Source organism: Pararge aegeria, chromosome 10, assembly GCF_905163445.1.
Source record: "Pararge aegeria chromosome 10, ilParAegt1.1, whole genome shotgun sequence".
Taxonomy (NCBI): domain Eukaryota; kingdom Metazoa; phylum Arthropoda; class Insecta; order Lepidoptera; family Nymphalidae; genus Pararge; species Pararge aegeria.
The window spans coordinates 15,109,204-15,126,442 of NC_053189.1; the positions used below are offsets into that span (position 1 = coordinate 15,109,204).

At 33.0% G+C, this 17,239-nt stretch overlaps 1 protein-coding gene across 47 annotated transcripts in view; it reads left to right on the forward strand.

Annotated features, from left to right (window-relative positions):
* Positions 1-17,239, forward strand: part of LOC120626775 (protein tramtrack, beta isoform) — a 548,009-nt gene that overhangs the window by 18,599 nt on the left and 512,171 nt on the right. The window contains exon 5 of one of the 47 annotated variants that reach the window (XM_039894477.1): positions 4,901-5,412. The exons of 45 other annotated variants lie outside the window; for them this stretch is intronic. In XM_039894477.1, coding sequence (XP_039750411.1) covers positions 4,901-5,397 — 497 coding nt within the window. In that variant the 3' untranslated portion in view covers positions 5,398-5,412. Of the gene's footprint in view, positions 1-2,641; positions 2,986-4,900; positions 5,413-17,239 lie in introns of those variants that run through there. One more of the 47 variants, XM_039894487.1, reaches the window with a different exon arrangement.

Here is a 17,239-nt window from a genome sequence, read left to right on the forward strand (position 1 = left end):
ACTTAGGTATTCAATTAAATACCAATTAAATGCAATACTTAATCGCCTCCCATATATAGTAGATTTATAATCATTCTTTGGAATGTAATTGCTTTAGTACAAGCAAAGAGTTTGTTTAAGTACGCACGTTTTAAGCCTTTTTTTGGAGAGTAACTTTTATTTGTACCAAAGATTTAGATTGTTCGATATACCCTCGCCTGATTTCCACATAAGGGAAATATGTCCATCGTATAATATAGACCAAAATTAGAGGTAAAAGTGTCACAGATGTGGGCATTGGTAACTACTATATTTACACGCGATTGTACTTGACTCATGGCCTCGTAGAAATCTGCTACCGATGGATATTAAAGAAGAGGGAGAGATGATAATTTTCAGTCATATCTAACAATATAAATTTTTCCCTTGCAAAATAGCTACGTAATTTTCATGACAATGTCGCTGCATATCTTTGAAAGTGGCACATTAAAAAGTGGCCATAATGGTGCCAATTATGTAGTACACAAATCTGGAACTTTAATTTAACAATTGGCATAACTAAAAAGAGCGTATATAAAAGGATGGTACTACTTTAACCAGTTTAGTTAAGAGATTAGTGCATGTTAAAATTAAGTATTTTAAAGGCTGTGAAGTTTTTAGGTAGAAAAGACACATCTCCACTTTCTTTAGTTAATGCCAGAGAGCAGTTGGTATAATATATAAAAATTAGATAAGATTTACCTTTGCTTAAGTTTATACAATTAAAACACATTTACTGAATCTTGGTTATTTAATAATTAGGTAACAACGATACTTGGAAGCAGGTTGCTCGCTTTCATCTCTCACAAGATAAAAATGATTGTTCAAATGTAAAATTATACTTGAAAAGAGCAATTTGCTGAGTTTCTTGCGGTTTCTTGTTAGAATCTGCCTTACGAGCCGGTGGTTGTTTACTTGAAATGAATGAATTTTGATAAATGGCAAACAAATTGCATTAGATAAAGCTAGTTAGTTAGTCCACTATGAAAACTTAGCACTATTCCACTTGTGCCGCTATCAAAGCAAAGCAGCGATTCGAATTATTATGCGCGGTAATTAGATTGTTGTGTTCTTCCTAAATGTGTGCAAGTAACACCTACTATACTATAAGATAATACTTATTAAGCAGTAATCAATCTGCACCGAAAAATTATATGGTGCATATTTAGCGGAATATGATCAATTACAAAGTTTAATAAATTGCTGTGTCAGGACAACTGTACTTTATGCGTTATCTATGTTTATAATTATACCACATTATCCTCAATCAACAACAACGTATGACCGTAGTCAATTAGTTTTCCGATTTGTTTTTGTAACAAGCTGTTACGAAAATAATCTTAAATAAATAATTTGGCATATTTAACACGAATTATGATTTATTGATTGCGATTATGAAAAAAATGAGGTAATTGCATTACTTTATTTTATTTGCCATTTTTATCTACCCAAAGATGAACAGAAAAAAAGTGAAAATCCTTCGACCAAAAATAACTTTTTCAAAGCCTATAATTATAACATATTTTTAACCGCTTCTACAAATTGATGTCCAAAGAACCGCAATAAAGCATCATTAAAATTTAGTTTCTCTAGCTCACCGCTAGCGAAACATTTCTTAGAACCTACCCAGACATTATAACGGGTATTTGATCAATAATTGTGACGTAGTGGATTTTCATGCCAAGATATTCGTTGAACATGCCTGGACTTAAGAAATTAGCTATGTCGGAGAGCAAGTTAAAAGCTGTCGTTCTCGGAGTCAGTATCACTAACGTTATATTAATTGCTCAGACAGGGTCCAAGCAACCCTTATAAAATTCCGCCCCTTATATAAGAGTTCCCAGCTATGAGACCATAATAGGTGATGATGAAGAGATGAGTGCCCGTCTCTTCAATATTGTATTGTATTTCATGTATAATCAGATTTCTGGACAGAATGAGTGGAGTGCAGAAAGTTCATGCTAAAAGTATTGATTTTGATATTATTTACATATCAACAAGGTCACTCGTAGAATCCGCTACGACATGGTGTTTAAAGAGTTTAATGAAATAGTATCATTTTAACTTACATCAATCTAGTTACTTTATCCGCGTATTTTATTACAATACAAAGGGGGAATAAGGCATTTTCTTGGGCTTAAAATAAGGGCTTATCATAACTAGACCTGGGTATACAAGCTAAGAGCCACTTGCTTCACGCCCGAGAAATGAATTTATGCATGTAAAAACTATTATTTCACATCACAATAAGTTCCAAGAGAACACTAAAAATATAGTCTTGTAATGTACCGTGTTGATAAGGATTGGCCTACTGTAAATGTACTCTTTGATTTTGGATAAGATTAATAACTTCTCGCACAATCGGCTTTTTGTAGGCATCGATGAATAAGTGTTATTATAATTCTTAATACATATACAATTTAAGTCATATCAAATCTATTGATATAACCAAACGAGTATTTGCCGAAATACTGGATATAAAAGGTACCTATATATACTTAATAGCTCAACCGTTTAGGTTTTTATCGAGTAAAAGTACTTCCGTGGGTCGCGAGCGATCAGCTGCGATCCACAGAAGTACACATTAGCGTAAAATTTGTCCTACAATATTTAAATGTTTCAGATAATTTGATTCGAATTTGCGTGGGCCCCGGCGGTCGGCCGAGGCTCTGGGTTCGAGGAAGGAGTTTCTACGCCGCGCATACCATGCGCTCAGGCATAGTCCGCTGGCGATGCACCATGGGCGGGTGCGGATGTAAGGCCTACACGCAGAAAGGGAAGCTTCACAAGCTCATAGGAGAACACAATCACGCCGGGCGATGTGGGCGTCGAACAACCATCAAACAACCTGTGCCTCCTGCATCGTCACCGCCTACGCCCTTACTACTTCCGCGAATACCTAACCTTGACTTTGATCATTTCGACCCCAATGCGTGGATTGTTAGATACTAGAGTAAAATAGTAGAGTAATTTGTTAATGAACGTCGCCACTTACGCTCTTCGGTTAAAATTAAGTGTCGTACCGTTGTGTCTTGATGCATCACAGCCGTGTTATTCAAGTTAACAAATGTTGAAGTTATGTTAATCTGTTGAAATGGTATGGAGCTGTGAAATTATGATACTTGCTCCTCCATGTATAATTGCAGAATAACTGTACCATCTGTTTCCTTGAAAACTTTAGCTATGGGCACAAAATCCTTAACGGAGAAACACACTTTACATGAAGGCGTGCAAGCTAGACTCGTCACAATTGCTGGATGTTCACTTTTTCATGTAAAATGCATGGCTGCGATCTGTCTTATTATGCGATAAATTAAATCGTTGCATTAATTTTACCTCGCGTTTAACAGATCCTAGCCCGGGTTATATCTACATTCTAACCGTAACACAACTTTAAACATAAAATTGTTACGTGCATTTTGCTGTGTAAATTTTTTTCGTAATAAAATAAATTACGTACCTAGTTAATATTTCGATTCCGTAAAGAATCTGGGCCCTATTACGAGATGTGTTAAAATTATCAGAAAATAAAGGCTAGGGATTGATTGATTGATTTTTTACAATAAAAACTAATACATGTACTTGAAGCGTTGTCATATCTTATTAAGGTAGGAACATGTAGTAATAGATAACTAAGTTTAATGGTCTTTTGTGCTACCGACAAGATATCCAGTTGCCAATTTTTAAAGGTGCCAAAATTGAATTGAACTGGTTGCCGTAATCTAAAGAATGAAGTTATCTGCTGATAATTATATGCAAATTCCATGCTTGATGAAATATATTTACATAAAAATAGAATCTTGTTTCTAAACAGGGTCAGTTTTCAATAAGGGGATTATTTATTAAATGTGTGTGTTTGCAAAAAACTTTTGTGTCACGGTTCGGGAGCTAAAATATCATTTATTTTATGTAAGGAATCTCAAAGAATAATATATACAAATAACAAAGAGAACAAAATACTCCATAATCTCAAATTATATATCTAAATAAATTAGGTTACATAAAACGGGTTTGTATGTATTCAATAAGGGCTCGCCACATCTCCCGATCCTTTTCGATTTAGGACTTAGATCGGAAGGTGTAGTGAGAATATAACAAAACTAAATTTAAATGCCTTGTATATTGTTACTCGTTTTCAACTAGTCATTATAAGTAGGTAAGTGTTTTGTATTTTGATTATTGAAGTAGGTAGATATTCGTTATTTTCGTTTTTTAGTAAATAAATAAACGATCTCAGATTAGTAAGATCTTTAGCTGTATTGATGCCAAATTTTAAACTTTATAATGTGTGAGAAGATTTTAGAAATTTAGGGAACTTTCCCTGTAAGGTTTTGATGCTCATGTACTCGTAAATTAGAAAATATTTGAATTTACTTAGTTATATTTTTTTTCTACGTGCTTCCCCTATACTTTGTTGAATTCTTTTTAAGTAAATGTACAAGTATCAATGTGCCATGCTTTGATGAAACTGGTTCTAAGCGTGATTATGTTAAATTCCTTATTGTATTGTGCCAAACAAATTTTGCTCATCAAATTTTTTCTCATAGAGAATACTATATTGTATATCAGTGATGTTGTATAAACTTTACTTAGTAGGCATTCTAATCATTGTAACAACTACTAATAAAATATGGTACTCAAAGTGTTACGTTATTTGACCCTTCTTATATTTTCATACTATATACATGTCTAATTATTATATTCGTTTTTAATTAGTATAATAAGATGCTTGGTTTTTATCTCTAGTAGGTAGTTTTTTTTTTTATCTTTGAATAAAACTGATCTTAACTACTAGGTTATATAATCAACAAAGGTCAGTTTTGTTCATTGTATTTTAAACTATATTTCCGGGATATGTATTAACGTATTTGGTTTTTTTCAGCACGTTTTATAAGGGCGGGCAAAGGTAGATTGCTACTTCACCGAGGCTATACTTTCCGTTTGAAAAACAATCTGGCACACGGACGCAAACAATGGTATTGTTCGTCCAGGCTGACGTCTCGATGCCTCGCCGATGTCAATACTGAGGGTCCAGAAGGCTACGAGCGCATTGTCCGCTCCCGTTTTGCACACAACCACGCTCCACCAAACGTCCGCCGTTTCGCTGATGGACGCTACGTCGTACGCACTCCGCATCAGAGCGGGCATCGCGCCCCAGCTCCGTTGGATCCTCATCATCAGCTGCTCCAATTACAGCACGCTCTGGCTCTTTATGCCGCAACAGCTCACGCTAACGCTACGGCCAACGCCACCGCAGCAGTATCTGCGTCCACCGGCACTGGCTCTCAGCAGTCGCCTAACGCGCTCCCTCCAGCAGCTCAGCATAACTCCACCGCAAAACCACTGCTGGTCGATACACCCTGTAACGAGGAGGACTAAACTTAAACTTGCTAATAAAAACGACTTTGGCTCTCTTCTTAGATTTGAGCGCACTAGATAGTATGATTCACGAAAGTAAAACGACGATAAAATATCGACCAATCGATATTTTCGGAGCCTTTTGCACACGTATGTTAGAGTAATTTATGTTTTAGAATAGTTATTATATTATGACGTAGGATATATGGGGATAGGATGGCGTATACTATAAAGCGATGGCATTGTTGGATTATCGAACGGTTATGTGTATGTAAAACCTCAGGATTAGATGTGGTGTTTCGTGTGTGAAGACTACCAGTGAAATACAGCCCGTCAACGAATAAATACATCGTGAATCGTGACGTTTTAGATTAGGCAGTCTTTGCGGAGTCTATAATGTTATTCGTATAGGTGTGGGTTATTTATGTAAAAGAATAGGAAGTTAAAGATGTTTATTATGTATGTAAGATCTTTCTGAATGTATTAAGAAGACCCCTTGAACACACGATCAGGCGCGCATGTCGGTAACATCACAGTGCGGAATACGTAGCGCGAAATGCCTTTTCAGTGTGAAGGGTGCATAGGATGTCAGCATGTATTGATGTGAAGTTTTAGCTAGATGGTTATTATCCGGAACTAGGCCCATTTTAACGTTTGATTTTCAAATTCGGCTCGATCCATCCGGGCAGCACCATCGAGACGGGTACTTGTAGCCCTGTAACGGCACTAAGCAAGTTGGCTAGCACATTGGGTAGGTTAGAGCCAGAATTCGAGAAGGACCGTGGTGAAGTTGCGATCGAAACGGGTGCGTTGGTAAGGTCGGGCGGCAGAGCGCCGCCGACGATGCGTTGGCGACTGAAACGCGAACTCGGTTCGGAATAATGCAATAAGGATCCCTCGACTGTACTTAGAAATATTAATTTTATTTTGAGAAATTTAACTTTTACAAGTTTCAATTTTGCTACTTAGACAATTAGATGTCCGCCTCTTTATCTATAAGGATTCGCAGAAACGATTGTACTATCAAAGATGTTCCTCTTGTCGGTACCTACCTGCGGGTGTAACGCTTGCTCTTGCACGGCACTCGCCGAGGCGCGCAGACTGCAGTCGATGTTGCTCTGCTCCTTAGGATTGATTTAAGTACTTAAGCTCAATCAACTACCTCTTCACTTTTTATACGGGTTTTACAGATTAGTTTAATTATACAATTTTATATACACGAATAAATACTCAAAAGCTTTACTCGAGTAAGGTGTTGTAGGCTAAGCTAGGTTACGTTAGGCTAGAACGCGCCGGGGCGGTACTCCGCGCAGGGTCCGGCGCGACTTCTACTACCTCTTTATGGATAAAACTCATCTACCTCTTTGCATAGTTTTACTTACTCGGAGCGATTGATGTTGACTGTAATATAAATAGGCACTTTGAGACTGTTGTCTAAATATATTTTATTGATTGTTTTTAATTGATTTGTTGCTTGTCGAATTAATTTTTTGCAACGAGTACCTATTTAGATCCACTTAACTCTTAAGATTCTGAAATAAGTACAAATTTTGACTAATTTTAATTGTTATTTAGATGATAACTTAGTAACTACGGGGTCTAATGTATGCGTGAACTATAAGTTGAATAAACTTTTAAACTAGGTTTAGTTATAGATCATGTCAAATGGTGTGACATATTTCTGTCATAATGAAATATAAAATAACATTTAGCGAAGCGATGTTTCCCGATAGGAAGTCAAAAGAAATTAGAAACTCGGGAACACCTAATCTTAAAGCTATATTCTGTTAAAATTTGATAAATACGGGGTTTAATGAAACTTTTGACATGTTCTATTGTACCTGAAATGCATCATACGCCAAATAACGTAGAAAATACGTGAAACCGTGGCGACAATCGGACTTGTAGTGTTAGTGACGTATTTATATAGATTGGTTTTAGTAATAAAGTCTAGGTCAACGACAATATTCGTCAATTAATCAATCACAATTTAATCACAAATCAGGCCATACAAGTATATCTTGTTATATAAATTATTTAAAGGATCGCAGATAGTTCATTCCAGTTCCCACACGGGTAGACCAAAATAATGTAGTTGAAGAAGCATTTTCTTATGTTTATTAAGTTTTCATCCTCCATCTTCCTACAGCTTCATCAGATCCTCAACAAAACATGGGACCAACCTGACGGTACACCCGATGGGATCAGATTTGATGGAGATGGGAGGCTATCATAAATATATAAAAACTAATTGAGCATGATTTTTTGGAGTCTGATAATAAATCGTAATTATTTTTTATTGGTGGAATTTATGACACTTAGAGGTTGCATAATGTTTGATATAGTGTCATGAAACTCGTCAGCCAATCCGAAAGCACTGCATTGTTGTCATTGTACGATGCTCGATTTGGATGTTAACACCGACACAACCAATCGCTTGTGCACATACATTTCTAACAACACTGTAACGAGAAATAATATATAATTATGCCAACATATTTGTTTGCGCTGGTTTGAATGTTTAACCCGTGTGTGGATTATAGATCTACCCCCGAATACTGAAAAGCGTTTATCTATTAACCTTAAATTTTTATTGACTTTTTTATTGCATTTAACAAATGTCGAAAATCCTTCTCTTATTAATATTTAAGTTGCCCGTAATGTTTGCGCCATTTCGCAAGTGGCGTGCAATCCATGCAGCAAAAACTGCGTTCTCTTATATCTTTTATAACTTAGATATTTTAAAAGTTTTTTTTTTTTTTTAATTTGGTTTTCGAATTTTTATCTATCTGCTTGGCTAGGGCATAAATCCTGCAGTATTCGACTAAAACAGTTACACTTTAAATATTATGAAACAACTAATTATATTGTATATATAAAGTCATAAAATAGCAAATATATCAAAATAGGGCAAATGTGTGTTGCGTATAAATAACGTAAACTATGTCGTTCATAATGTCGTGATGTCACAACGTCAACATCAACATCAAAATGGACGCCACTAACGTATTACATTTATAATTTATTTATCTTGATTTCCCCATGTAGCGTAACTAATGATTTTAAACTTAAATTTTTGTGGTTTAATGACGTAAGTTATTATAAATTAACCTAAGGGTACATATTCATTGTACTAAGATATTTGAGCTTTTCGATATTTCGTGTAACACCTATAGGCGATTAATAATAATAATTCATCAAATCTAAAATCGACAGATTTAAGATCGGAAATTTTAGCCAAATTTGTAGAGAGTGTTGAAAATCGATCCAAATAATGCATAGGAGATCGAACTGTTGGTATATATAAAACTAAGATTGATTTAAAACTTACTTACGAACACGTTATTAAGTTTTGGTGTTACACGAATCGCAGTCACGATAGGAATGCGGCGGATTGCAATGGCATGTTTTGGGCAGACACTAACTACCCTCATTCTGATTATTCTGGAACAAGTCTGTCTTTAATGTGTGTACCTATAGCTTAATTTCTGTCTATGTAGAATAATCAATTATGTATTAATTGTATCGTAAGTATTTTTAAATAATAATTGTTGTTGATTGTGAATCTCAAATGTAGTTCATAATAATGTTGGAATTGAAGAATGTCTGTCGCCTCGGTTTATGTCTCATTTTCATGGAGAGAGCTTTTTGACCGTCTTATTTATCGTAGGCGATGTTTTATAAACGATTTTTATTTTGACAGAAATCAAAAACTCGCCTACGATTCATTATTTAAAAGCTGGGAAGTTTTTGTGCTTTCGTCTGCATAAAGTTTGACTAACGTTTGACTTTTTGATAGTATATACTACGACTATGTCATTTACATTACGTATCCCTAAAACTTTCTTCATATTGATGAGGCATTATTCTTAAGGGCCCGGTTGATCTAACTTATCAACACTAACTATATCTATCTATCTACCTCATTTACTGTTACTATTGTATACCTTTAAATCTTATAGTGTAATTTTGTATTTACCAATATATTTAATAAGATTTTTTGGGTTCTTGTATGGGGTATGTTTTGTGAAACATTAAATTGTACTTATAAATAACCGATAGTTTTATTTTAATAGTGTATTTAAATAAAATTTTCCTTTTATATTACACTTCGCTCGATAGTGTCAATAGCTACTTATTTAGGAAACTTAGGATCATATCGCAGGACAAGGATATACGTAAGTACGGATGTATAAGGGTAGATTTCTTCAGCTCACTTCTCTCATGAGAAACAAAGTATACTTCTCGTCTATTTACATGTATCGTCAAATAAAATTTTATTTAGTATCCAAATCAGAATTTATTTTGCAGAAAGAGGTTTACAATAATTATTTTAGGTAACAGCGCAGGTTGTATTTTATTGTATAAAGATGATACTTAATTATCAAACTTTATTTGATTTCAATTAATCGCCTGGTCCATATAGTTGGAATCTGATTACGATCTGATCCTCACTTGCAGTCGAATCTTAATTGCTCACAATATCTCTTCATACTGGAGTCTTTTACGTTACAAATATTTATTTGGTCTGTGACGATTAAAATGTAACATTTTTAATCTTGGGACCTGGAAATCAGGACCCAAGATTAAAAATATTACATTTAAAAATCTTAAATAAATTATTAAATCAATGATTGGAGTTTTATTTCCCCGGTTCACTGGAGATGGAGATTTCATAAAACTTGTAAAGCAGTCGGGAAATCATTTTCAGAGATTCTTAGCAAACACACAATACAAATAATAACAAGAAATATCGACTGATGAATTAAATTTATCCAGCTACTGTGTATGGACTGGATTATTTTTTAGGAATTCATGGTATGCTGTATATCGACCGGCTAAAACGTTTAATTTTATTGAGGTGGCGGGAAAAACTGGCTTACTAAAATAATCTGTCGTTTCTGACAATTTAATTTGTCGCAGGCATCAAGTATTTGAAATCGCGGCGCGGCAAAGTTATTATGATGGTGAACACGTTTCCATTCTGCGAAGAGTCAAAGTTGAGGGACAAAGTGATCTGGCGCTGCACATCGAAGAAGACTAACTGCAAAGCAAGGATACACATGCTTGGGGCTAATGTTGTGGCCGTTAAAGGTATGCATAACCACCCTCCGAGAGCTCCATCGTCTTGATATTATATAGATATTGCTATACAAATGAGAACGCATTGTATTAATGCTTTTCTCGTCGCAAAATTTGAAGCGGCCATTGACAGCTGTGCCTCATCGGTCACTTCAATTTGTGATGCCAACTTTGGCTGTTTAACATGTGTAAAATCTGACAAAAAAAAATTTGTTTCGCGTGTTTTGACGTTTCTGAAACGTCTTCAAGCGATAAACTGTTATGATCAAAAAAGACTGCCCAGTTTTTAAACTTTCTTGATTCGTTATGTTTTCTGCTTTCTCGTATCATAATATATTTAATTTGACACATTTGTAAATTTTCCATTCAAAACGATGCATTATTTTTCTTAGTTAGATAGGATCTTATGTAGTTAATATGAATGCTTCATTGATTTATGAGTTTGTTTGGGATAAATGTTCCATGTTTAATATATATTCCGACATATCGGGGTCAACACCGTCAGAACTGTGTCAGGGACTAAAAAAAATTGCTTGTCTGTATAAGGGCCATCAGAGTCTTGCAGCCATATCTGCAAAGTGTCAGTGATATCTGCTTTTAAGTGAGTGAGGCTTCTCAAACCACGATAAACTCTTTCAATAAAACTAATGTAAATGAACTGAGGGAGGGTTTTCGATTCTAGTGGAAAGTGGCAGTCTGAAAAGACGCTAGACACCGTTAATACTTAACTAATAAAATCTGAAAATCGCTACCCTAACATAAAAATTGATTTGAAGCTTTTGACTCTTATAGTTTTGTACTGGCACTATTAGACGATATTTATTATTTGAAGTAAAAGCCTTAATAGCGCACTTATTATAGGAAGGCATTTAAATCATAGGTTTTATTATGTTACTATCGTAAGCATACTGTGTCAATCATAACATTTACAACTAATCATCATGATGTGAAATTTGCAGTCCTTGTATGAATAGATGTCAAATTGGACATCCAGGCATATGAATGGAAAATTATTGATCAAATAACTAAATCGGCCTATCATTAAATAAATGATGATCGTTCCATAATTGGTTTACCGAATTGGAGACACGTAAACAACATACCAGTACCCAGTGGATTAAACTAATAAAGACGTGATCTTTTGGGTTTGTGAAAAACGCCAAACTAAGCTATACGATAAGTAGTGTGATAGCCTATTTGCAAAAAAATCAAAATTGATCGCTTGTTTACAGAACAATGTTGAATGACTATTGATTTGACCACTTAATTAACACAGTTATGAATAATAATTATTACAAAATAACAGATAATTAAAAAAAAAAGCCCAGACGTATAAGTACATTCCAGTAGTACTTAATTATCATATATTAATTCCTACAGTTCATTTGATACGTTCCAAGTAAATATACAAGTTGTTAGTATTGTTAAATATATTGTCAATATTTTGACTTTATTTATCAGTAATTAGAGCATTTATTGCGGCTGCTTGATATATTTTTAAAACATTTTATATTCTAGGTAGGGTTATAATGGTTTGCACAAATAAAATATACCATGATATCTATGAGAATATAAACTTAAATTAGATTTTTAAAACAATCAGGGTTCTCTGTGTTCGCTCAAAAATTACAAGAAACCAAGGAAGTGCGTATATATATATATATATATAAATCGTTGAAGTAATATGTAATCCTAGAAGTTATTACTATAGTATATATAAATAGCTCTATATATATATATATATAGAGCAAGTGATGTTTAAATAGATTTTGTATAATTAAAATGTATAATGCAATAATTGAATGTGTTACTAATGATGCGTAAGTCTTATTTGCCTCGTGACTGTTATATTTTTAAAAAACATTTAAAAAAGCATACATGATTTTTAAATTATATTAATAGATTTTAAACAAATTTTATTACGTCTTTAGTATTGGAGTGGTTATGTTATAATTATACACAATAAAAATAAACTTAGTACCTAGTAACAGTTTTTCGGTCTTTTAAGTGACAGTGTTTTTATGCTATATGTCTAAAAGATAATATGCTCTTTAGGTTCAGTTTTTCGGTCTTTTAAGTGACAGTGTTTTTATGCTATATGTCTAAAAGATAATATGCTCTTTAGGTGATCTTTATGCGATACAACATAATATTGATTCTTTTGAAATAATTATATACTGTTTTAAGTATGCATACAAGGTGCTTTGGAAAAGGATACCACAAACATAGAGAATTGATTATTGTATATTGATTGCAATAGTAAGTTATATTGAAGTTTTCATATGTTTTCAGCCCTTTAATGATTTGACATAATGTTTAAACGCGTATGTTGATGCGTGTAAACGTCGAGTCAAAAATTGCACAGACCTTTATCTTTTGTCTTTTAACATTGCAATCCGTGACTCCATTGACCTTAAATGAAAGCACAGCTGAAGCCTCGGTTGCCACCGTATACTTTTCTATTAATGCGTTGTATCTTTAGTTATTTCTCTATCAGTAACCTTTTCCAAATACCCTTTTACCATCTGACGGTTTTTTTATCAGCCTAGTTGAGTAAAAAATATCACCTAGTTATTTTAATAAATAAACATGACCAATCCCTTTCGGATTAACTTTCTGGTGCTTGTATTAATCATATAAAACAATTCGTTTGTATTAAACATGTAGTTTTGAAATAATATCGATTCCGTTGTTTTATATGGGGTTGATACAGAAGTTTTATGAAAAGCGTAAACGTTGTTAAATGAGTACACCCGTGAGACTTGATCTAGAAATATTTATGTGCGTTTTGTAGACTATTATTTAGTAATGTTTTATTTTCTTAAATAATTAATTTTAAATAAATATCGATTTAAAAGTCCTGTGACAAATAAGCTAATTACTACACTTTTTATTAAAGTAAGCATAGAACGTTAGTGTCAAATTTATGTAAAATTAATAATCTGGAATTTTGCATTACAGTTGAAATATATACGTTAACAATAATATATATGATACAATGATAATTCCTTTACAATATATAAATATATATATAATATATATCAATAATCCTTGGAATCATCCTTGAATTATACATATTGTCGGTAAACCATATAAACAGTATTCGTCACGTTGCATATATTGTGTAATATGTAATATTATTATTATATTTAGTTATGGAAGCTTTTTCTAATTAATAAAGTAGGTACTTATTATTATTAGTAATAACATGTCAATATATTTATATGGCGTTAACTATATTTATCGATCATTAAATTTAAGTGAAAAAAAAGTGCCTTACCTTCGGGACCACTATCAATTTATTATTAACTATTAATAGTTGTAATAATTTCGTACTGAACATTCCTTATTAAATTATACAATCGGCTTTACAATATTACTATAGATACTTCTGTAATTTTGATATTTTGATAACTATAATATTGAGACTTCGTTGATTTTATTAAGAGTATTACTCATTAAGGTTTATATTATTAAATATGTTTATATTATCTGTGTTTTTATTTTATCTCTTCTGTATGTTTTTATAAATTTACGATATTTATTTTTTATATTTAAATCTGTTAAATAAGGTTTCGTTCGGGAAAATTGATTTTGAAACATTTTATCTACATTTCTTGCTATGCAGATACTTTGAAAGCCGGCTTTAGTTTAATTCTTTACTACTGTACTACTTTCTATAGTCATTAGGTTGCCTTCTAAAAATGTAAGGTTTCTTTTAGAAATAGAAAGTTTTGTAAATTTAATTGAACCTGTTTTTATTTTTCTATAATGATTGCACATGACAATTCCAGAAATAAAATCAACCATAGCTAAAGACACCTGAAATATTTTGAAAGGTGTTGCCATGTGTGATCAGCTAAAAATCAATCTTATTTTGTTTGTTAGCATTCGCTGATATCGGTGAGTTCCGATTTAATAGTAGCAGCAAGGACCCGAAAGAGAAAATTATTGCCGGAGGGTTCACGTACCTGAAAGATATGGAGTTCCCGAACGGAAGGACGCGCTGGCGCTGCGGTCATACAACGGGTACATGTCGATCCCACATTTATACTATTGACTCTGACGTTGTACTGTTTAATGAGAGACATAACCATTCCTAAGTGTCTTCGTTACAGTTGAACAGGACTTCGTTACAGGACTTGAAATCGGTTTAGTCATTAAGATTTCACTCGAGAAAATTGAATTGGAAACATTATTTCAAACTGCTCCATTTGCAAGACGACAAGTAAGGTTATGAATGGGTGAAAGCAATTAAAATAAAATTAGAAAAACACAAGACCTTGCGGACAGCCCGTTTTCGACCTTGCTGTAAGCGCGAGATCGAACACGAGCAGTCAATCAACCCAGTTTAGCGCTTAAACAAGGTAACCTTACTAACCGTTCCAAAATATTAACCGGTTATAGACATTACAAAGAACGAAACCGTTATTCTTAATGTTATTCCCAAAATTTATCCGAACCAGTGAGCAAAAAACAACTTAACAACTCTTGTCAAGTGTTTGGCGATACAATCTATTATTTTCTGTTCGTGCATGCAGGCATTTTTGGTAGCAATGGTATCCGAAGATTGCAATGTCTCTTCCATGTCTCACCACATGGTCTAAACACCGGCGTGCACAGGGTTTTCACCAGGGTATGCAATATTATATTTGAACGGATAAATTTATACAGAAACACTGTAACGGTAGAGTGAATTGGACCTAATCTGTTTCTGGTGCTTAAGCTCACTCTTACTAAATTAAAATAGACGAAAAGACGAATAGCATTAGGTAAATTTTGACGATGATTTCATAGATACATTTCGAGTGTAACTCGAAAAAAAAAGACTGGGAGTGTGCGAGTCTGATACTAAGGGTCGAGTTAATAACTTAGTGTAAATAGAACCTATTAAGTAGTTGCCACAATTTTTTTACTACATAAGTATGTAGTTACTTATTCCATATAAATTCTTATAGTAATAAGCAGGTACAGCAGTTTATAATTTACGATAATCATCAATAATACAGTGCCATAATAATAATAATTAAAAAAAAAATATGATAAATGTGATGTAAAAGATACGCGCCATCGGAAATGAAATGAATCTAATTTCATTCTATTTTTATATTATTAAATTTTCTATAAATAGGTAAGACTGTTTAGTGAGTAATAAATTATTCAACTAACGTATACGTAAACAATGTTTATAATGATTACTCTCTTAAGGTAGAATAGTCGACCTTATATGAGTATATTTATTTATTTATTCATAAGACACACCAGCAATTAATTGTAACTACGCTCATAAAAAAAAATATGTGTTAGAATTACAAATTCTGTCTAGTGCCATAACAATAATCAATATTAGGTGTATACAGCATTATCGTTGTCTCCGGTTACAATTTAAAAACTTAAATAAGTATTTAACTAAAGATTATTAAAAATAATAATATAAATATGAATTAAGCTATTATAATAGATTGATTAGTAGTATTAAATTAAAATTAAACTTTATAAGTAAGATTATTGATTTGGTGGATTTAAATAATAAATAACTAGCTTAAGGTTTTTTACTGCTTATTTTCGAGTGTACGTGTCAGTATCTACTTTACAATAAACTACTTCAAGAATAATTCACCTTTTTTATGCGACAATTATATGCCCACCAGAAATCTAATCTATGATTACATTGCACTAACCGTACTAAGCTAAGCTGCTAGCTAGCTGGCTTTTTTTATTTATAAATATGAGTTGTCTGCTGACTACATCAGATTTAATATGAGAAAACGAAAACAAAAACTAAAAAGTAGGTGACAAACACAACATAGGCAAAGATAAATTGGTAAATATAACCAGCAAGTTGATGTTAAAATACTTGGCAATTCAAGACGACGTAAGATGGGAAGAAAACTAGTACATGAAGTAAAATATAATTTAATCGTGAATAGAAAAACAAAGAGAAAAATATTATAGAAAATATACGGATCGAAACGGTAAAAAACAATGTTTTACACGTTTAAGTAAAAATAATTCATTTTATCTACTATTTAAAAATAATTGTATTTAGATTAAAGTATGTCCCTTGTTTAAGAGTTTAATATTACTATTGTTGATGCTCACATATACCATTAATAAAACACTCAGGATTCTAAGTTGCAATTATTTGACGACTTACAGAATTGAAAGCGGCCTATGTACCTACGGGGAGAGGTAAAAAGAATTTGATTCTTAACGGGTTTTCCTTTAACGAATCTCCGCCGACTTACTGGATATGTTCAAGGCGGAAAAATATAGGATGTCGGGCCAGAGCGAGGACAAACAAGAAAGGAGAAGTTGTGTCCTGTCAAAATGTACATAATCACGAGAAACCCCAATTTTATGATAAATCCAAAAAGAAAAAAATAACTTTGTAAAGTTTATTTCTTATTTTAAATAAGTTCCATGTCGCTTTGGAGCAGGATGCTGCAGGTAATCTATATATCTCATTCTCTCTTGGAGCTTCTCTCTTTAAAGAGAAAAGGGATTTAGGGCCTAAATTAAGACTGTCCCCTGCTGTGGGATATTATTTGGATGACGATGATGATTTAGTCTGTAATAGTAAATTGATTATGATTATAAAATGTTCTTAAAGTTTTGTGTTTCTATAATAATTTTGTACCGGCGACATTTCTACATTTCATTTTGACTATCTAGTTAATTTTGATGTAAAATCTATGTATCAAACAACCTACATAATATGTATGAAGTGGGACTTTATTTGGTAAACCTTTGAAATCATTACTGCAGTGCTTTACGTACA